The sequence below is a fragment of the Crinia signifera genome, chromosome 4 (genome assembly GCF_055691185.1).
Source record: "Crinia signifera chromosome 4, ASM5569118v1, whole genome shotgun sequence".
NCBI classification, from domain to species: Eukaryota; Metazoa; Chordata; class Amphibia; order Anura; family Myobatrachidae; genus Crinia; species Crinia signifera.
The window spans coordinates 174,369,760-174,393,299 of record NC_139220.1 but is presented as its reverse complement, the minus strand read 5'-3'; the positions used below and the strand labels follow the sequence as shown (position 1 = coordinate 174,393,299).

Below are 23,540 nucleotides of genomic sequence, written 5' to 3'. Positions count from 1 at the left end.
TGATATGCAGAAGGGTCAATATCATTCAATATATCGCCCACTGTGTATATACCTTTTTCGCTTTCAAGTAGACTGAAGTCTGTTGGATCTCATTGTACTTTGCACTATCCATGAGTGCTTACATTTAAAAAAAATAAAATAAAGATTCCCTTTCCCCATTAAAGGAAAGAAATATAGCATAACAATACTTGGTACTTGTGTAGCTTCACGGTGCCAGCATGGCGCCGTGCTACTTCCGGGTTCTACGCTCGCAACAAACTATCTAAAATAAACGTAACTCCATGTCAACATGGATAGTTCATACCCCCACTATCCATGTTGGCATGGAGTTGATTTTAGATAGTGTGGCAAGCGTAGCGAGCCACTAGGCCCGCAGCGTGGGCGAGCACAGACTCAGACGCTGCGGCTGGACTGTCGAACCTGCAGCCGTTTCAGACTATCAGCACTTGTATTCGACGATGCCGGGACTTTCCGACTGGTGGAATATATTCCGCCAGTCACAAAAAGGGAGCTCACATTGAATAGGTAGAATGACATTCGACCTAATAATTTCGTAAACGACCGCTATACCGAAAATAGCGGCCAGGATTGACTACTCCCCTAAATTTGGTAACACACATATATTACGCACACACACACACACACACACACTATATTTTTTTGAGGGTGGAATTAAACTGGAAGACATAAAACAGGCCTGTGGTCAACCTGTGGCTTTCTAGCTGCCTTGAAACTACATGTCCCAGCAGTTTTGGTATTTGGAAGTACTAAAATGCTGTGAGGGCATGATGGAATATATATATATATATATATATATATATATATATATATATATATATATATATATATATATATATATATATATATATATATATATATATATATATATATATATATATATATATATATATACACAATCGAATAGGCAATAAGGCGTCACTCAGGGTTTTTCTTCAGGTGCAAAAAAGCGGTTCCCTGAGGACGGGCAAAGTAGCCCGAAACATGTCGGAATAAATCCGCTTTTTTGCACCTGAAGAAAAACCCTGAGTGACGCCTTATTGCCTATTCGATTGTTTATATCAGGGATGGGGAACCTTCGGCCCTCCAGCTGTTGTTAAACTACACATCCCAGCATGCCCTGCTACATTTTTGCTATTTGGCCATGCTAAAACTGTTGTAGGGCATGCTGGGATGTGTAGTTCATCAACATCTGGAGGGCCGAAGGTTCCCCATCCCTGGTTTATATAGACCTGAAAAGGTCTGAGGAGGGCACCGGGGGAAGAACAATATTTGAGAGCATAAAGCCAGAGTGCCGGAGTTTTTTGCTATATATATATATATATATATATATATATATATATATATATATATATATATATATATATATATATATATATATATATATATATATAGAGAGAGAATATGCTGTATATCCCACTAATAAGAAACAACCTGAAAATAAATGTTATTACATGGTCTAATACAAAAAAATATATATTTGTATGTTTTTGATGGTGTTATGAGACCTTTTGATTAGTACAGATTTTAAGAGTATTTTTAATTTGCTTCTTATAGGTGATACGAAGCTCAATACAGAACATGGGAATATTACAGTAGGTATGCATTCACTGTACCTGATCATTCCATGATATTTTTCTGTTTTCCAGCATGTAGGTGTTACAGTGACAGTACTACATGGCACTTCCTGTTGTACGGCTACACAAAACTACTGATTGCCAGCAGATCAAAAGTATAGTGACTCCCGATATTATGTATGGCTGTGACCTCCAAGGCTCCTTTTTTAGGGTTACCAGTTTCATTCATTTTCATTCTTCATATACAGTAGTTGAACATTGTTCAGTTAATCTAAATATGTGCATTCATAACTCCAACACAATAGGCACATAATTGGTTTAGTTAATGCTCATGTGAGAGTACCATTAGTATTCTAAAACCTTTAGAACGGCTGGGGACATTTCAGAAAGGCTGCGGTATATTCACTGCTGTGCTTCCCTATAGGCCAGTGGTTCCCAAACTGTGTGCCCAGTCTCCCTGGGGTGCCTTGGGAGACTTGCAGGGGTGCCTTGGATTAGTGGTCTAGAGGCAATTGAAATTATTTATGGTCATTGTAAAAGGCAAAAACATTGCTGGTGGGCTACCAATAATAAAATATGTGGACAAACAGAAGCTAATCCTGTCCCTCACCCATAAATAAACCCATGTATGACATACAAATCAATATACAGAATAAGAAACTTTTGGACTAGGGGTGCCGTGAAAAAAAATTCTGATGCTCTAAGGTGTCGTGATTTTAAAAAGTTTGGGAACCACTGCTATAGGCACAAGTATTTTGGGGGTATTGCTTCTCGTACCCGGTGGGTACAATTTCTGTAGATTTAAAGTGTGCATCTGCTTGTAGCATCATGACAACTTGGAGAGCGTGAACAAAATGTACATATTAGTGTGTTTTTTTATAAACTACTGTTCAGTATTACAAATTAGTTTGAGCAAAGTGTGGAAAAGGTTTACAACTGCTTTTAACACTTTACTACAAAAAAATAGGAACTGCTTTAAAATACTTCATTAAATGGTTACAATTTCCCCATGGAGACAGAAGTATGTGAAAGCATGCATCGCTTCAGGTGGCTTGGTCATCCCACATAGTCATGCCATGTAGGTAGTAAGCCATGCTCCTCTCTTGTATCACAGTGGCGTAAGTTCATCCCAGTTGCCCGGAGGCAAGGTAAGTACTGGTGCCCCCCCAAATAGCTCATTCAGTAAGGTGTCTGTCTCCAGTAAGGTCATGGGCCTAATACAGGGTGTGAAACTTGCAAAAATGATTTTAGAAGGGGGAGTAAGCCACATTAGCAATATCAACTGCTTTCAGCAAGGCTGACCCAAATAGATAAGTGCTGTCTATCATTATCCCCCTTGGACCCTGCACAGCATCATTCCTTATGCATCTGAGTGCCGTTTTGCTTCTCTCTCTCTCTCTCTCTCTCTCTCTCTCTCTCTCTCTCTCTCTCTCTCTCTCTCTCTCTCTCTCTCTCTCTCTCTCTCTCTCTCTCTCTCTCTCTCTCTCTCTCTCTCTCTCTCCCCCTCCCTCCCTCCCCCTCTCTCTCCCTCTCCCTCTCTATATATATATATAATTCACAAGTGCAATGGACAATATACATAAACAACCACATACACAAACTTAGTGGGTATGGGAATATATACAGAAACACACACACACACACACACACACACACACATATATATCTGCTTGAGGGTCCGGCGCTCCAATAAATAGTTGATTACTTCGGCGGGTGCCCACTCGCTTTATATAAGAATAGCACTCCGACCATAGAATTACTTGAAGTGTTTATTGTAAACCACAGCAATGTTTCGATGCTGTATTATTTCAACAAGCCTGTTTGAGTGCCGCCGCCAATGAACTATCTATCTATATATATATATACATATATAATCCACACTGACCTCCGGTACTCCGGTGACCCCCCAAGTCGATAGGTGCTTCCAGGAAAGAGGTGACACTCAGAGGGCGGTATTCAATGAAGCTGATTCGCCAGGTTTTTATGGCGAATTTGTGCTGTTTGGCGAATTTCTGTCAAAAACGGTGAATCACCCTATTCAATGACCACATGGCGAATACATTTGAAGGTTTTTTTTCGCCATAATTCACCGAGTAGCAATCGCTATCTTTTTATGGTGAAGTGGAATGTGAACTTTTAAAATAAAGTGTTTTTGTTTTTTTACATTTGGTGTCAAAAAATCAGGAATTTTATTCTGAGGGGCATGCTATTTTTATTCATGTGCTGTAAGCACATGAATATATATTTAATTTTAAAAATAATATTTTTTTTTTTTATTATTTTTTTACACAGCATCCAGCAGGTGGCGCCAGAGCGGAGCCGCTCATTACATATTCATATATTCACTGCACGATCATTACGATCCTGTGTAGTGAATATACGCTCGCCTGCTGGCACCCCCGGGGGGGCAGCCTGTGCTGCCTGGCACCCGGGGAGCACACCTAACCCCCCACAAAGGTCTGGGCTAGGCAGAGAGACTACCATCTCTCTGCCTGGCACCGTCCTGAGGCTCCCTGCGGCAATCGCCGCAGGAGCTCATATTCGCCAGTCAGGGGCTTGCTGCCCCTGACTCGTTGAATAGCGGAGCCCGCCGGCTCCAGAACGTGGCGAATGTGCAGCGAATCCAAAAAAGGATTCGCTGCACCTCGCAGGTATTCACATTGAATACCGCCCAGAGACTTGGGAGAAAAAAAGTGAAAAACGTGTACTCAAAAGGACATCAACAGTTCGGGGAGTTTACTCTTCATCAGGGTACTGTGCAACAAATACAAGAGAAATAAATAGTTTCTTACCCATAAGACTCCTCAGCATCTGTCACAGCCACACCGCCTGCAGCTCCACTTCGTCCATCGCTGGTCGGGGGTTCCGCTTCCGGTCTGTCTTTGTTTATAACGTTGCTGCGGCTACACAGCTGAGCATGCTGACGTCACTTCTGCCCGATGCGGAATCCTGGGACCACCCAAGGAAGGGGCGGGGCCGCGGGCGGCAGGGCTGTGACGCTGGGGAGGACTCACATGGCTAAGACAATATTTATTTGTTGCACAGTAACTTCCTGATGAAGAGTAAACTCTCAGAACGTTTGTTGTATGTTTTGAATACACGGTTTTCACTTTTCAAAGACTCTGAGGGACGACCCTTTCCTTGAAGTATTATATACCAGCACACTGCAGTAGCCAGCACACTTCAGTATAAATATCCTGTTGGAAAAGCGATTTTATATATATATATATATATATATATATATATATATATATATATATATATATAATCTCTTTTCCAACAGTATTTATACTGAAGCGTGCTGGCCAGGATTTCTCACTGATTTCTCACCCTCACAGGGCCAGGCTGCCGCTGCAGCATCTACTAGCCGGCTTTCTCATAAGTTACTGTCACTCACCAGCCGGCATCCCGTCGCTTGAGTCTCCCTCCCGGCTGTTTCTGCTGGCTTGCTCACTCAGGCCGCCGGCGGATGTCAGGCGACTCCTGCAGAGAAGTGAGGAGCTGCCAGCAGCCGGGTGACACACACGGAGGAGCAGGAGCAGTGACGCGGCCGTCGCGCACGGAGGTGAGCCGTCGCGCACAGAGGGGGGGGGGGCGCCCGGGGTGCGCGCCCGCCCGCATAACATAAGATAACTGCGGCCGGGTGCACGCCCGCATAACATAACTGCGGCGGCCCAATTATGCATCGGAACATCGGAGGCAATGGAGCCAGTGCCCCCTTTAAGCCTGGCGCCCGGCGGCAGATGACTCCATTGCCTCCGGGAGTTCCGCCACTGTTGTATCACATTTAACTTAAAGTGCATAGCATATCCCTCCCAGCATCCTACCATTATGTTGTAGGAACAGATTTAGCATGATCACACTTCTGTATCCGATATCTTCCCTGTCCTCGCAGCACATCGCCTCTGTAGCAACACATTCTCCCCTCTTATCTGCTTTAAGGGGCTGCAAAAAAATCTTTATGTGCCTAAACATATAGTAAGTAGGACTTACAGCAGGGTAATGGAACATTATTAAATAAATAATTGGCGTGTTGAGAAATGCTATGCTGGTAAAAAAAAAAAAAAACTACCACTGAACACTTTTCAACACCTCAATTATTTATTTTCACCTACAGTATGTAACACCCTCAACACATAGCTTCTATTGTTACTAATGTAACACTTTCATTGCTATTTTTCACTAATCTGGTGCCTTGGGGTGGTTGGTTTGGGAGTCCTGCGCCTTGGACTCTAGCATTAAAATGTTAGGGACCCACATGATGATGATGATGACGTCCCCTAGATGCGATGAATGGGACCATATTTTTTGGTCAAAAATTATTATGCCAAGTACCTCATTGTTTCTCAGTTAATTATAAAAAGGTCTGGGCCTGACTACACACATCACAAGTATCCCAGACACATAGGCGGTGGCTAAATTGATCAACACCTTGCTTCCTGTATAACCTGTCTTTTAGCTCAGTTGAAAAATTGACCAACACAAATGCTAATAACACTCATTATAATCGGGTTTTTTCTTGCCCAATAGTAATCCAATGCAATTCGCTTGAACTTCTATATTCCTATTTTGGGGCCACACATTACCCTGTCTAGCCAGATGCTCGATTCCCCTAGCTTCTGCTGCCAAAGGAATTTAGAGCTGTTTTTCGCTTTCATAGTATATGGAACAAATGTATAGGAGCAGAAAATGCTGTATCTGTTAATGTGATAATTACATAAATGTTCTAAACTTCAGCAATAATAGAATAGAATCAACTTTATTGGCCATGTATGCTTGCGCACACTAGGAATTTTTAGTGGATTTACAGTGCAGCATCAAGCAGAGATGAAGGGGGGGGGAATTACATATATTACATTAAGACATTACATGTGAGGAACACATGCCCGCCGAGCTGCACAGCGCCTAGGCAGCCATCAGCGGCGCCACTGGTCGCCGAAACAGCCAGGTAGGTAACAATACAAGCAAAGACAGTACAGTTATCACACAGGGAACATATTTGGCTGAGCTGCACAGCTCCTAGGCAGCCATCAGCGGCGCCATCTTGATCATGCTGCTCAAAGGAAGCAGTAATAATATTTGTATTTATGTAGCACTTTTCTTCCAAAGCTGGCACACCCTGCTTCAGATGGCAGGCAAGCCTTGAGCAGGCTTTTCAAAATGTCCCATTTTAAAGGAAAGTTTGTGTCAGCTTGTACAGGGGGGGGGGGGGGGGTCTAGTTGGTTTTTGCACACATTGCTCGGCTACCAAATTAAATTTGGGGGATGTTGTAGGCTCCCAGTAACAAAACAGTTACAGACTGCTTATGATTGCTTAATTAGGCACTTTAACATATTAATTCATTATTTTAAGTTTCTGTAATATTAATTTAAATATCAAAATTAATTGTTGGGGGGGGGGGGGTGTTTGATCAAGGGTGTTTATTTTGGCCAACTGGGTACCAGAAAGCATAAGTCGATCAACAATATTACAAAAATGTTCTATATATTGTGTGAAAAATAATCATAAGAGTTACGAAAAAATGGTTTTATCTTCTATCATAGGAATGGGGTAAACTTTGACTGTTTCCAGTTATTGTAGAATTCCGCATCTCAACATGTTTTATCATGGCCAAATAGCAAAAATGAGCAGAGCATGCTGGTATGTGTAGTTCCAAAAAAATCTGGAGGGCCAAAGATTCCCCAACCCTGTTCTATCAGTTTTTGGCTGAGAAACCGATTGCAGTGGTAGAATCCCCTCCTTACTCGCCATACCTAGCACTATGCGACTTCTTTCTTTTCCCTAAAGTCAAATATGTACTCTATGGAACCCGATTTGTATCAGTTACTGAGGAAAAGCAGAAAACGACAGAGGTGTTGACAGCTTGCAGATAATGAGCTACAATATGGTTTTGACCAATGGAAAATAAAGCTTCAGAAGGGGAATATAGTTTGTGTACTCTTATAATTAATCATAAATTATAGCATCAATCTCATTATTTATTTTAGCCACACCTGTATAATGAAAACTTTCAGAAACTCATGTCTGTTTTGGAAAACATTTAGGACCTAATTCAGACTTGATCGCAGGGCAAATTTTGTTCTCAAAAAGGGCAAAACCATGTGCACTGCAGGTGGAGCAGATGTAACATGTGCAAAGAGAATTAGAATGAGGTGGGGTGTGTTGAAACTGAAATCTAAATTGCAGTGTAAAAATAAAACGCGTAGTAATTACCTTAGTACATTTATTTCCTCTGGAAACTAGTAACAAGGGCTGGGCTTGGCTTGGCCTCCCATTTAATAAAAAATAAAATGTCCCTGCCACTCAGATGCTGCCTGGCATGGAATTGAAATCCCAGCAATTTGAGGGCCAAATCCTGGGATTGGCCACCCTAGTCATATCCAATCTGCATGAATGTAGCTTATGATGTGGCACGTCTGGTGGATGGACATGATATTTTCTTCTCTGTGGAAAGAAGCCGACTGAATAATACCAGTAAAGTGTTAGTATTTGATTGAGTTTTTATCTGTAACTGTTTTTTCAGACTCCACAGATGGTTGCTTAATGGCTGCTACCAATAAAGGAACAATAGATGTATATGTTAGTCAGGCTGGCAAGGTATATCTGAAATCTGACAAAGGTGAGCATATCATTGCAAGAGTTTAAATACCAATAAATCTGAAAGAGAACATCACACAGTAGCTGTGACCTCTACAAACATATTAGATTGGAGTAAATTTCTTGTCTGGACTACTCCACCACTAAAATACAGCTGCTTTCTGGTCCCCACAGAGGTGTGTCCTCTGTTTTTCCAGAACAGTTGATTCATATTTACAATACACATGCTATAAGGTGTCATACCAAAAGCTATGATGGAGGAGGCAATTCTTGGTATTGCATTATTCGGTACTTGTTTCCTAGCACGGCGCCCGTCGTGGGTCATTGCATACCTTAAGTTAAGGTATGCGATGGACACAACCGACGCGATTTTAGGGCTATTTTTAGCCTTTTCCCCGTCAACTAAAAAATCGCGTCCATCGCATGCCTTAACTTAAGATATGCGATGCGACCGACGAGTTTTAACATTGAATGCATTGTACTCAATGTTAAATTCCTATGTAAAATCGATTTTACATAGTGAACAATGTTAAATGGCCCAATGGACCCGATTTTTGATTGTATACCCACCCTGATGGGTAATTTGTATGTAAAATGCCCCATCGTTAACGCCACCCCACGATGAACGCCAACCCAAAGCGTGGCGAGCGCAGCAGTACGCGTCCTCCGACCTTTTCATACCCCCACTATCCACGTCGGCATGGAGTTGACTTTATATAGTGTGGCGAGCCCCACGAGGGGCCGCTTAATACCTGTGAAGTTATACGTGTCCCCTCGCGGGGCTCGCCACGATTCGAGCTCGCTGCGCTCGCCACACTATATAAAATCAACTCCATGCCAACGTGGATAGTGGGGGTATGAAAAGGTCGGAGGATGCCACGCTTCGGGTTGGCGTTAATAGTGGGGTGGCGTTAACAATGGGGGGGGCATTTGACCCATCAGGGTGGGGATACAATGAAAATTGGGGTCTGGGGGGGCATTTAACAAGTACCCATTATTCTAGAGTAATGCAGATGGTCAAGTAACAAAAATGTGCAGCATTTGGTATTTAACAGCAGGTGTAAGGTAAAACTGCTCTTTATTATTTGTGCTTTTGCATCCTGTAACACTTGGCAACCATAGTATACTTAAGACACATAATTGAACTTTTCATTCAACTAAGGGGTCGATTCAATTAAGTGGACTGTGAATAGCACCACTGACTAGTAGATTTCTGCTAGCACCTCTCTTGGGGTGCGAGCATAAATCTGATAAAAGTAGGGCAGCGCAAAGCACATCGCGGATGGAACTTCAGTTAGAAAATACTGGTAATCTCGACTAAACACCAATGGCATTACACTTAACAGCGTGCTGATTATAATATTTCTGAGAGCTCCCTCCTGGTGCTGAGAACTGAGTCAACCCCTAAGTAACTGCAATTTATTTTTAAATGGTAAGAGATTTAATTCCGCACTGGATTTGTCTGAGAATATATTTGAAGTGTCTAAAAAAGAATGAAACTACATGTGTCTATTCTGCCAATTGTTGGCCGATAAGAAGGGTTGTTGGTGTACCCAAGAGTCAGGAGAAGTCCAATATGTCAAACTAAATTAAAAAAGAAGAATGAGTTGGGGCACTCTTAATTCTAATGTGTTAAAATATAACTATATGTATTAAAATAATATCAAACATCTCAAATTGGCAAAAATTGGTATACGTATAGAAGTAGGTTTGTAACAGACCAGTTATTTAACTGATTATAAATGTAGGGATGAGTAATCTTGCACATTAAAGTAATGGGTGGCTGTATTATTGAGACTTGGATTAGAGCAGATATACCGGAATCGTAAACCAAAGTAGTTGATATTCAAAAGATCTGGTGGTCTAGTGAGGCCCCCTGGTGAACCCCATGTGTTAATGTAAATATACTGGGTAGAATACCCAATAAGTACAGTCCCAAGTAATCAAAATCTGTGGTAGGTTGTAGAAACAGAAGATCAAAGTATATGCGCAAGACCTTGTTTGAATGCTGCATTGGAAGCTAATAAATTCAAAAACTGTAAAAGATGGGTATGGTGTCTGTTGTCCTTTTGTGTGTCTAAGGCAGTGAACGTATAGATGTGTGCCAATTCTGGAAAGGGTGTTTCTGACGGAAGGAAGGGAAGTAGCCACATGTTGGGTTACCTTTTGGCATCCCTTGTTGACGTGACCAGTGTGGGAGATTCCAACAATGAGAGTTTCAGAAAGGATGATGGCTTAATATAGTATGAGATAAAGACGATACAGGAAGGATGGGAGGAACACCGATCTAGAGTCTGATAGATGAAATGTACTTTGAGAAGATAGATGATCTGGCATACCCTTCTGGATGGTAGTGTAGTGTTTGGTAAGAATGAAGATGTGGGATCACCAGATCTCTTAGAATATCAACTACTTTGGTTTGCGATACTGGTATATTTCTTCTAATCTGTGTCTCAATAATACAGCCACCCATTACAGTAATTTGCAAGATTACTTACCCATACAATTGCAATCCCTTAAATAACTGGGCTGTTACAAACCTTTTTATATATTTAAACCAATTTTGGCCAGTTTAAGATGTTTTATATTATATTTTAATACATAACAATAAAAGTTATATTTAAACACACAAATTTAAAATGAAGAGTACCCCAACACCAGAGTCTTCTTTTCCCTTTTTAGTTTGTCATATTTTCAATTGTTTTTTAATCTGGATTTCCAAGTTCAGTGAGTTTCAGTTCCAAGAAGTCCATAGCACACGCATTCCTAAACTATGGCCCTCCAGCTGTTGTGAAACTACAAGTACCATTATGCTTTGCCAAAGTTTTAGCATTCCCTAACAGCAAAACTGTGGCAAGGCATGCTGGGACTTGTAGTTTCACAACAGCTGGAGGGCCATAGTTTGGACATGACTGCCGTAGCATCTCCACATATCACTGGAAAGTTATTGTAACCACTTGACCTTCCTTTAAAAATAAGGGCTATAAATGGCAAAACCTGCAACAACGCACAAAACAGTGACACATTGGCTGTGTAGAGGTCTTTCATAAGGTTTGAGGATTGATTTCTGCACCGTAATGAAAAGTCTGCTTGTTAACATAGCCAGACAAATGAAAGTGAGCTTCGTCACTTGCGAGCAGAACTTCGTGTGCAGGAACACTGGGAAGGATATCCTCACAAAAAGACGGTAACCGAAATGGTATGGCATGATATCGGGAGACCCTACTACAACCTGCTCCATTTTCACTAATGCCAAACCAATGAACTGGTAAAATGCAGGAGTTTTTGCCTTGCCCAGTACATGCTGTGCAAGGAGGGTATATTTAGTGATCCCCGTATTGCAGCATGTCCCACCCTCCTTCACACCAGCTTGTCATACATGAACTCGCTGGTTGTAACAATACTTTGTTAATGTGTTACATTGAGAGGGAATTCAGGGGTAGATTTATTAAGCTCGGTGAAGGGTCTGTTTTTTATCACAGGCCAATCAGCTCCTACCTGTCATTTTTTAAACCAAGCCTGTAACTTCACAATTAGGAGTTGATTGGCTGGTGATAAAAAACAGACACTTTATCACTTCACCAAGCTTAATAAATCTGCCCCTCAATTACCTGTGGTCACTTAACACGGATAAAAAAGAAAAATATCAATAATAAGTGCTGCTGGTGTGGGCTAATTGAACAGGTAAATTACCACAATTACCACAGATGATTACCCCTCCCAATCATTCTTATTTAAATTTTAAATTATAAATGGAAATGCTGTAACAAATAATGCAAAATTGTGCTTTTTGCAGTAATTCTGCATTCCATATTGAGGTTTACTTGCTGCTTTATTCAGCTGTTTAATATATTTTAATTGTCATTTGTAGGAAGTATTACATTAAAAATACCAACAAACCTTCAGACCTACTTACAGCTGTCGGGCGCTCATATTAATGTTAGCCCTGAAGTGCCATTACAGGAAATCGAAAACACCTGCAGAGCGAATCAGACAATACTGAAAGGTAAGTTTGTTCATTTCAGTAGTTTGCGGTATAGAAATGTGTGAGTCTGCTCTGGCATTTTGTTTAACGTGTACCATATTTATTTGTACGCTGATATACTGTTAAACTTGTAATTATCAGTCCGATTGCACAAAACACCATTTCTGGAACCAATTCTATGCATAATAAATAGGCTTAAGACAGGCAGTTTCTTAGGACATGTGGATATTGTGCAGTTATTAGCCAAAACAGCAAAATATACCTTAGGTTTGCTGGGGGCTGTCCTTTTTTGCCCTGATATGGAAATTTAATGGGTATAATGCTTCGTATACATTAGGCATGCAAAGCATATTCCAAGATTAGCAGCCTTTCAGACCCGCGTTAACAGGATTCCGGGAACTTATCCTGGATCTAATGTGTTATCGGCAATCGCATAGGTTGTAATATGATAACCAATCAAGCTGTTTTGTTGTTTGGAAATTAAACCGTGCTAAATCTAACCATAAGTTGTACAGGCGGAGCAGTGTGATATGAACCGTACTCTCCTGTCATTTGGTTATCGTCCTGTTTGATTCACAATCATGCAAAACTTAAAATGAGCAAAGGTCACACCAGTAATATTTAGCTTACTTAAGCACATTTGTTCTTCTTTGTCATTTTCAGCCACTATGAATTTGGTTAATGAAACGCAAAGCTGGATTGAGGCCGAATCTAGGAGAGGCACGGTATACCTGAAACTCCAGGACTGGTTCCAGTCACTGAAACTACAAACCACCTGAGCTTTCTCCACAACACTGGACTTTGTTACTTTTTTGAGCAGATTAGTCTATTAAACATTTGTATTGCCACTACAGTTACAAATTGACCCAAGTTTAAAACACTTGAAAAATTTTAAAAGGTTTGAGGGATTTTCCACTCAGTGTATATTCATCAGGAAAGGACTGTATAAGCAGACCGGAACATTTTATAACTGGTACTATGAGCGGTTGAGGGGAGTGACAATACGTCACACAAAGGATCCCCCCATTGAAATAGTATCATCAGCGCTCTTATTACTCTGGGTCCAAGTTGCTGCCCCCTATCATCAGAGGTTTTTGTGAGCCTCCAAAGAAAACTTTGTGGGGATAGGAGTCAGTGAGTATATCACCAGCTCCCGTTTTATAGGAGGCGCAACTACACCCAGGACAATAAACACAATTTTGTATTTAATAAACACAATACTATTTATTTTCATTAAATATCATAAAAAACAATTTTTAGAAGTGCACTTCAAAAATTGTTTTTTTTATGGTACTATGAGCGTTTGAAAAGTATACAGGTAAGCTGTTCTGTGTGTATACATATATAGAAATGTGTGTATTTGAGAGATGGACATTTCTGGGTACAAGCCAATGTCATTGTTTTTATATATCAATTGATTGGCTGAAGTACGTTTATAAAAACATTGCCTGAAAGCGCAGGAAATACATTTTCAAGTAATAATGTAGCTTTAATAAGACCTTTTCTAATGCACCGTGCCTTGTACATCTACATGGATATGCCTGGTCTTCCATGAAAGGTAGCCTACTTTTCAACATTATAAATGAAAGCCTACACTAAAGTGATGTGAGGATTGAAGTACTATAGTAGAGCAAGATTTCCAAAATGTATATTTTAATTAATAAAAAAAAAAAAAAAAAGGCCATCATTGTCCAAATAGAAAAAAAAAAAAAAGTGTATATGTTGGGTGTGTCTACAATATGGGGTTTTCATCCTTACAGGAGAACGAGTGTATAATTGTGGCTATTGTGCCTTCTGTGGTGGTTCTAGAGTTCTCTAGTGTATACTGTGCACTGTTAGATTATTTTCTGCTGATAGTTCCCAGGGGTATAGAATAGGGTAGCAGTCACATGGTTAGCATCATGTTTTGCATATGTGTCAAGGTTATTCACTTCCTTTTTTTTTTTATCTATATGTAAGAATGTGTACCCCACACAATAATGGTTAGCAGTACTGATCTAAGCAGCTTCTTCTAGCTGATTAATATGTAAGGAAAGTGACACTGTAGTATACACTGCACTTTACAATAAAAATATATCAAATGTTTTGTAATATGCGATATTGTTTTTTCTTTAAAGAACAAAATAAATTGATTGCTAAATTTCTACAACTGACTAAAAGGTTTTACTGTACCTACTTTACATAGTGCCAATAATGATATCTAGCAGGTGTACCAAATGCTGAGAAGTGGTACATTTTGTACAGTTTGAGGGACATGTTCATTAATTTACCTTTCAAATTCTAATATTCAGCTAAAAATACTTTTGTGTTCCTCATTTTCTGATTTTTTTCATCCATGCTTCTATTTTTACCATAAATCTATTTATTTGTTGAAGAGTCTGAGGCCGGGTACACACTAAAGGGCTTGCAGGATTTTTGTCGGGCAGCACCCACCTTATGGAATGCCCTTCCATGCACGCTAAGACTCCTCTAGCCTCCAAAATTTCAAGCGTTCCCTGAAAACTCACCTCTTCAGGCTAGCTTATCCTATTCAGGAACACCCACACAACCTCCAGTAGCATTGATATCTAATTGCATCCCATCAGGACTGTCCTGTAATCTGATGGGACTGCCATGCTATCGCATTTTATCCTTATGTATCCCTCCTATTATCCCTATAGCCATGTCGGTTTGTATCTACCCAGTTTGTTTAATCACTGTTGTTTCCAATTGTAAAGTGCAACAGAATATGCTGCGCTATATAAGAAACTGTAAATAAATAAAGTGATGGTCAGGATGAATCCCCTTCCTTCCAATAAGACAAATCTTTAAAGTCTCATACTAGTGTTTACCCGGTCTAACAGCAACTTTTAGTGACCGCGTTGATCATCTTTTATGGGAAACTCCAGAAGAAATAATGGGGCAGATGTATTTATCCTGGCGAAGAGTTAAACTGGAGATAAAGTGGAAGGAGAAAACACACCAGCCAATCAGCTGTGTTTGAAATATGACAGTTGGGAGCTGATTGGCTGGTGCATTACCTCCTTCTACTTTATCTCCAGTTTATCTCTTTGCCAAGCTTAATACATCTGCCCCACTGTATTTTAAATTCTGGTTAATCTTAATAGTTTATTCTTCAGAGTAGTTAACAAAAAAAAAAAAAAAAAAAGATTTTTTTTTTTTTCTTTTGAGGAAATTGTTATTTGAGTGCAAAATAAAAATGATGTTCATTTGAGCTGATGTGCCAGAGATTGAGCTCAAGCTAAGCAGTGCAGAATGTTCAGTACAAGAACAGATGGTTTCAGGTAGAAGTGTGTCTTGACTTTAGTTGAGATATTAACATAGGATATTATGTTTGTTGCAAAATAGAGCATGGTGTCATGGGTAGGAAAATGCAAAGACAGTTTTTGTTTTATTGTGTAGACTGGATCATTTTTATTCCTAATAAATTAACTACAAAAACACCAACACCTAGAACAAGCAGACGTAAAATATGTAAAAATCAGAATAGCCTGATGCCTTATAAAAAATATATTCTCATTTCATAAGGTCCTTCACTTCCTAAAATGAAAGCGGTGTTCCCATTTACTGAGGAGCTGCATTCATACAGCACTAGAAAAATCTTCTCTCTATTTGTAAGAGTGATGATCTTACAAAAGTTACTAATGAAATACTAGGGGAACATTCCAGATTTTCCAGGAAAATGTAAGCACAAGTGCTGATAACAACTGAAAAGTAGTGGACACTGTGGTTGGTGTCCTGTAAGAAAATATTACAAATTTTCTTTTTAAACATATGTTCCCATTAATAAATAGAGTTGATGTGTACCTGCGCACTGAGTCAATGTTGCGGACTAGCTGCAAACACTTGAAGGATCTGACTAGGATCCTTTGAATTGTAGTGACATAAAATAGTTATATGTTCCCATCCCAGAAAAAAAATGCCATGGCTTAAACCAGAATGGACTACTATCCATTCATTGGCTCATAAGCTGTTTCATCTTCTGTTTCTTCTGGATTTGACATGCCATTCAGTAAGTTGCCGTGATGGTCATAGCCAAACCAGGGTGGCGGATCGTCTGCGCTGTATTCCAGCGTTTCATACTTGGATTCAGCTTTCAAAACAGCTGCCCTGTGGAATGGAAATATAAAATGAATATGAAATATTGTTTTTACATAAACCTTTATGATTGGGTTACTTCTATTTTTACGTTAATTGTCTTTATTAGTAAACTTATCCTTGAATTACTCACAGTGTTTATGGTATCTGTTATTAATCCATAAAACTTATATATATATATATATATATATATATATATATATATATATATATATATATATAATTTATATATTTGTCCGTGTATTTCAGTAAAGCATTCTTAGCAGATCTTACTTGGTAATACTTTTACAGTAGAACATTCTTAATGTACGGAGTTGTCTGCAACCTTTTTGCAAATACTTCAGTGCCTTATCACTAAGATGGATACAGCCAGAGATATCCATAACATGAAGATAACGGCAGCCCCCGGAGAGATACTGGATACTGATGTCTGTTATCTGTGTACAATAAAGTAAGTTATTAATCAATACTGTATTTTGTATTGTAATTGTGCTCAATGATTGGTGGAATATTCCAGAGCCGGCCTTGGGCATAGACAAACTAGGCAATTGCCTAGGGCATTTGGAATGCCTAGGGTCACCAGCAGCTTCCAAAGATTAAAATGATATGCAGCATGCCTATATGCTGTGTGTGAGTGAGGCTGTATTTGCATATGAAATAGTGTATTCATGGAAATCACTGTAACATAGCAATCCGAATGCAGATACAGCCACAGTCGCACACAGAATATAGGCATGCTGCATATCCTTTTAATCATTGGAAGCTCCTTGTAACAATGCAAATAAGACGAATTTTCAGCAAAGAAGGCACCCAACGTTAGCAGAACTGGCCAGGAGCTGCATGGCCTATTGAGTCAAGATGCATGAGGAAACATCTGTATCCAAGCAGAGGCAGAGGTCACAGTGTTAGCGGCTGTGCGGGTGGTTTGGTTGTACAATAGTGTTCGGCATATGTGTAAGGGGCATTATGTGTGTCATGTATAAATGCATTAATAATGTGTGACCTATGTTTAACATGCACTATGTGTGTAATGTGTATAAGGGCATTAATAATGTGCAAGAAATGTGTAAGGGGCATTATGTGTATGAAGGGCATTAATAAAGTTTGGCATAATGTGTAAGGGCATTATGGTTATAAGGACATTAATAATGTGTGTCATGTGTAAGGGGCATTACTGTGTGGTATTATCAGTGGTGCCGAGAGAAAGGGGTAGGGGGTACAAATTACCCAGGCCAAAGTCTGATGGAAGGACCCAGTGGGGGCCCCGGGCCCCCTCCCCTTAAGTGACAGCAGCAGCTCTTCTCCTCTGCCCAGCACACACTGCTTTGTGCTGGGTTACAGTGTGGCCATGGCGGTGCTTAAAATACAATATTTTCTTAGGTTTTTTTTCTAAGGGTATAATGTGAATAATGTGGGGAGTAATGTACATAAGGTAAAGTGGTACTACTGTGTGATGTAGCGTGAATAAGGGACACCATCGCATGATATAATGTGAATAAAGTTGCACTACTGTGTGGCATAATTTGAATTGGGGGTACTATCGTGTGGCCATGCCCCTTCCCAGCAAGAACACACCCCTGTTTGGGCTGCGCACCGAATGTGTGCGCTGTTTCTATTTAAAATATTGCGGGTAGAAGCACCAAAATAATGACTGCTATGATGAGGGTTGATGATGCTGGGAAAGGGGAGCAGGGTCAGAGGCCGAACTAGTGGCGGTGCTAGGGGGCACCAGCCAAAATCTTGCCAAGGGTGTCATTTAGGCTAGGGCCGGCACTGGAATATTCTAAATAAAAACTGAGTCCACCTCAATCTTCCACACATCTTCATAGTGGTTTTCAGCGCTCCGCTTCTTTTTGGCAACAGTTTAATTGTATTTTCCAAATAACTGTAAGTGGGGTCACTCACATACCTCTCCTTATGACAATGTCCACTTGCAGCTCTAGCAAAGAAACATCTTAAGTCTCAGACGTTTGAAGTGGCGATGGCTCTTCTCAAAGCTGTCAATGACTGCAAACTTCAGCAAGGAGCAGCAAGCCACAGATCAGCAGGCAGGGCTGCAGCTACACTAGTCCATCTAGACTAGTGTGACTGCAGCCCTGCCTGCTGATCTGTGGCTTGCTGCTCCTTGCTGAAGTTTGCAGTCATTGACAGCTTTGAGAAGAGCCATCGCCACTTCAAATGTCTGAGACTTAAGATGTTTCTTTGCTAGAGCTGCAAGTGGACATTGTCGTAAGGAGAGGTATGTGAGCGATCCCACTTACAGTTATTTGGAAAATACAATTAAACTGTTGTTGAATAAAACTGTATTTTCGAGTGAGGTGGTCGCAGTAACTGGGATTTCCAAAAAGAAGTGGAGCGCTGCACTAAAAACCAACTATAAATTCGCCAACCCAATCCAGACTGGTCGCCTGGAAAGTGAAGCAGCTAGCACCGACCAAAGACTTATAACTTCCACACATTTTCTGCTGCTTGTCTTGCCTGTGGGGACCAGCTTGGTATTAAAATGTTCCACACAAAATGTAATCATATACCCAAGTGTAAAGCACCACTGAATATGTAATAATAAAGTAAAATAATAATAGCATTCTAAAAAACTATTAATATAAGAAGTAAGAACATAAATATGAATCCATAGTAAGGGAACACTGTCGCATATAGGCAATGTATGCTTCCCCTGCAGCATCACAGGGAGTGATAGCAGAGGTACAAAGGAGGACACAGCCGGCTAGTGTGGGAGAAACAGGGAAGTTTTCAGCAGAAATAAATAGCAGCTTCCCAGGTACAAGCAGGCACGATGGGCACAATGTTGCAGGCACCAAAGCACCGGAGATGAGATGCCTACCTGCCACTTTCTCGGGTCCCACCTACACTCAATCAGCCCAGTGTAGTAGACAGAGCGGGGGTTCAGTGCTAGGCACAGGGGCAATGGCAGGAACAGAGCAGACCAATGGCCAAATGGAGCAAAGGTACGCCCCCATGATGACGCAGCCAGGAAGTGGCGCAGCATCATCTCTGCACCCCCACAGACTCTGTCAGTGCTGGCTGCCCTAAATGCTGCCGCTGGGTCTGTGGGATGATTGTTAGTTACACCACTGGATTGTTGGCTAACTGACCTGGGGGACATACTAGTACTAATGGAGTGGGGACCGCTCCATAAAAATCACATCTTAGAACTAATTTTATAAGTCATTTATGGAGTCATTGAGTTATGAGGAAAGGCTAGCCATGGGTCAATACAGAGAACTTTTAGGGGAACTTTTTACCCTGAGGACTGTACACAGGACACGTGGTCACCACCTAAGGTTAGGGGAGAGAAAGTGTCACAACCAGCAAAGTTAAGATATGGAATACACTGCCAGGGAAGGTTGTGATGGCAGACTAAATTGATATATTTAAGAAAGGGTTAAACCCTGTACACACACATCCATTTGCTTTTGATTCAATATAAGATTTGATTTTCTATTAGATCTGGCATTAGATCTTTCCATTCGATTTGGCATAAGATCTGTACTTTTGCATTGGATATCGAATTCAAGGATTCAGAATGAAATCCCGGCGGTCGGGATCCCGGCGTTCAAAATCCCGACAAGGGGGGGGGGGGACGTGGATCGCCACGCAGCGGGCCCGGTGCGCTAATTTATTCTCCCTCCAGGGGTGTCGTGGACACCCACGGAGGGAGAAAGTGTCGGGATTTCGGCGGTCGGGATTCCAGCGTCGGGATTCTGAACGCCGGGATCCCGACCGCTGGGATTTAAACTGCATCCCAAATTCAATATACATTCATGGCACATTGTACACATTCGATTTACTAGATCGAATTCGATATTTCCTTGGCTGCACAGTAGATTTTTCTGTTCGATTTTGTGAAAACGGGAGCGCACATCAAATTGAATGTAGATCGAAAGTGATGCAAAAACCATTCGATTTCATTTAGGATTCGATTTTGCTTTTATAAGCAAAATCGAATCGGGAAAAATCGGCGCATGTGTACAGGGCTTTAGACACATTTTTAGTGGAAAACACTCCAGGGTTACAACAGTTAATTAACTGTATAGTAGTGCACACAGAGAGAACTAGGATTGCCATCTTGGGTCACGAGGGATTTCTGGCTTTAAACTGATTTGGTGCCTCTGGGTTATTTACAAATATAAGATAGGGACCACAGGAGATCTAATGTAGGTTGAACTTGATTTACTGCTGTGTGTTTTTTTTTATTTATTTTCATTCTCATCATCTATTAACTATAATTTATTTGGTAAGTGCCAAAATCAAGTTTTTGTACCCATTTTCTATTTTTGTTCTATCTTTGGCAAAGTAATAAAATTACAGATCAGAACTATCCTTGGTACTCTTTACTTAGTTGGGCGCCCATCGCGGTGATCGTGGGCAGTACATTAACGGCCGCGACGCGATGCCCGCGATCACCGCGATTTCCCATAGGGTTCAATGTTAAATTTAGTGCTGCCCGCGATTTTACATTCAATGCTTCAATGGCCGCGATTTGGCCATAGGAATCAATGTTAAATGGGCTACAGAGCCCAAATAGGCACAATTAACACTTAAATGTCCCCCCAAATTTGTAACGCCACCCCACGATCCACGCCAACCCGAAGCGTGGCGAGCGCAGCGAGCCCGCGAGGGTCGGCGGTACGCGTCCTCCGACCTTTTCATACCCCCACTATCCACGTCGGCGTGGAGTTGAGAATAGAATAGTGTGGCGAGCGCAGCGAGCCACCGAGCCCGAAGCGTGGCGAGCGGACGTGGATACCTGTGAAGCCCGCGTAGGGCCACGTTTACCTGTGAAGGTATCCGCGTCCCCTCGCGGGGCTCGCCACGCTTCGGGCTCGGTGGCTCGCTGCGCTCGCCACACTATTCTATTCTCAACTCCACGCCGACGTGGATAGTGGGGGTATAAAAAGGTCGGAGGACGCGTACCGCCGCCCCTCGCGGGCTCGCCACGCTTTGGGTTGGCGTGGATCGTGGGGTGGCGTAACAAATTTGGGGGGACATTTAAGTTTTTTAATTGTGCCTATTTGGGCTCTGTAGCCCATTTAACATTGATTCCTATGGCCAAATCGCGGCCATTGAAGCATTGAATGTAAAATCGCGGGCAGCACTAAATTTAACATTGAACCCTATGGGAAATCGCGGTGATCGCGGGCATCGCGTCGCTGCCGTTAATGTACTGGCCGCGATGCCCGCGATCACCGCGATTTCTTTACCCACGACGCCCGCGATGGAGATCGTGGGCGCCCAACTAAGTAAAGAGTACTCTATCCTTGAACAAGGTGATACTTGTATTATGTTTTTCTAATAGAGCGCCTCTAAATACTAATACTTTCACAAAAATATTTGTTGTAGGAAAATTGGATGGATCCATGGTGAGCTACTTATACGCTCTTTGCAGAGCTGGGCCTAAACTGAGGCATTTATGTGAAGGTGCAGCACATTAAAGCATAAAACAAAGCTTCTTTCTGGCATTCAGTAAATGTACGTACACATTTAGATGATATTTTACACAATATGCACGATAATAACCATTGATATCTATATTTTCATGCAGATCTTTTAGTGTATATGCACCATATAGTTAACATTGCACACTCCCGCAGTTATGTCCTCCGTCATCTGTACAAGCTGAATCTCTGAGGATATCATCAATGACCACTATACTCCTGGATATGGTCACGGATCATATATTTAATGATATCTTGTAAAATCTTTCATATATAGTTTGACAGGGAAATCAGGAGCGAGATCATATTGTGATCATGTCATCTAGTGTGTACCCAGATTAAGGATGACATCATGAAATAAAATAAATCACCAGGATTGTTGCCGCATTCCTTACTCTTCAGTTTCTTCCAACTTTAACACTTACCTTTGGACACCCAGCAATGTTGATGGATGTGAGCATCTTACAGCAAAATGCTATGGTTTTCACTGTGTTATTTGTTGCCTGCAAACAGTGTGAAATATCCAGCAGTTCTAAATCCCTTGATTGATGGCAAAATTTCTGTTAATTAACAAAACAATTTTTTTTTAAACATTTGAAAGCATAGGTTTATTTTTAGATTGAGTGAGAATAACAATGACATAAATAATAGACATAATGGGGCAGACGTATTAAGCCTTAACAAGAGATAAATGCAAGGGTGAAAAGGAGAGATAAACGTCCAGCCAATCAGCTCCTTACTGACTTTTTCAAACATAGGCTGTAACATGGCAGTAAGGAGCTGATTGGCTGGACGTTTATCTCTCCTGATCACCCTTTGATTTATCTCTTGTTAAAGCTTAATACATCTGCCCCAATGGGCGTTATTTAATCCTGCACTGCTATTTCCGACAAGGGAAATAACTTTGGGTGCCTATTCAATGCTGTCTTTCCCAACATTATTGAAGAGGCATTTCGGCAGAACAGACCCGACTTTAAAAGCTGTCGGGCCTTTCTGGCATGAATTGTCCCGATCATGGCCGAATCTCGACAATCCACGGCCGTTTCTGCAGACACACCCCCTTTTCGCCGTTTTCAATGTCCCACCTGACGAAAACCGATGAGCAAAACAAAAATGGACAAGGGTCCTGAATGTGATTTGAGAAGTAGACCCTGCGTCCACGATAGGCTGGTGCAAGTTTCGATGACTGAGTATTTACAACTGCCGTGGCCATTGAAAGTGAGCGTGTCATGGTTTGCACATTCAGTTGTACACAGACAAGGCTGAATATAATATTTGCATATTACTGCAGCCTTGAATCGGAAAGGAGATTACTATATGTAATGCTGCTGCATATTCCCTAAACTCGTGGGTATAATGACTGACCAGTGACCAATAGTAAATGTCATCTTCCCCTGGATTACTCGTAAAGTATCTGTTGTTAAGTGCATTTGGGCTGATAAATAGGTTAAATAGAAAATACCAAGGAAGAGCTGGATATACCTCTTGTAAAAAGGTGTAATGTATGGAAATATGCTTTCAGCTGGAAGTAAATACAACATTGAATGTCCAAAAGGTTGTTTTAATGCAAGTTTCAGATCTATCCAATGTTTTGTCATATGTGAGGGGTTTATTAACCAGCTAACTGAATAAAAACCTCTACTCTTTAGATGTGAAGGCGTAAGAAGCCATGTTATTATGGAAAGCAAGGTTGTGAAGGATGAGTAGGTGTAGAGATTTATGAGCATTTAAACCCACCGTATGACATAAAATGACCTACAATTATCAGGTATTCCATAACAATGGATTTGCTTTAATATTTTGAAATA

The 23,540-nt window shown here is 41.0% G+C and overlaps 2 protein-coding genes across 4 annotated transcripts in view; one reads left to right on the top strand and one right to left on the bottom strand.

Moving 5' to 3' along the window:
• The window catches only part of FAM185A (family with sequence similarity 185 member A), a 56,129-nt gene extending 41,856 nt beyond the window's left edge, over window positions 1-14,273 (top strand). The window contains exons 5-8 of one of the 2 annotated variants that reach the window (XM_083183044.1): window positions 1,576-1,617; window positions 8,120-8,215; window positions 12,065-12,199; window positions 12,842-14,273. In XM_083183044.1, the coding sequence (XP_083039170.1) occupies window positions 1,576-1,617; window positions 8,120-8,215; window positions 12,065-12,199; window positions 12,842-12,957 (389 nt within the window). In that variant the 3' untranslated portion in view covers window positions 12,958-14,273. The remainder of the gene's footprint in view (window positions 1-1,575; window positions 1,618-8,119; window positions 8,216-12,064; window positions 12,200-12,841) is intronic. The other variant, XM_083183045.1, reaches the window with a different exon arrangement.
• A 1,057-nt stretch (window positions 14,274-15,330) lies between these two features.
• Window positions 15,331-23,540, bottom strand: part of FBXL13 (F-box and leucine rich repeat protein 13) — a 167,842-nt gene continuing 159,632 nt past the window's right edge. For both annotated transcript variants that reach the window (XM_083183033.1, XM_083183032.1), the window contains exons 19-21: window positions 22,158-22,292; window positions 16,550-16,713; window positions 15,331-16,288 (exon numbers count right to left, since the gene is read on the bottom strand). In XM_083183033.1, coding sequence (XP_083039159.1) covers window positions 16,126-16,288; window positions 16,550-16,713; window positions 22,158-22,292 — 462 coding nt within the window. In that variant the 3' untranslated portion in view covers window positions 15,331-16,125. The remainder of the gene's footprint in view (window positions 16,289-16,549; window positions 16,714-22,157; window positions 22,293-23,540) is intronic.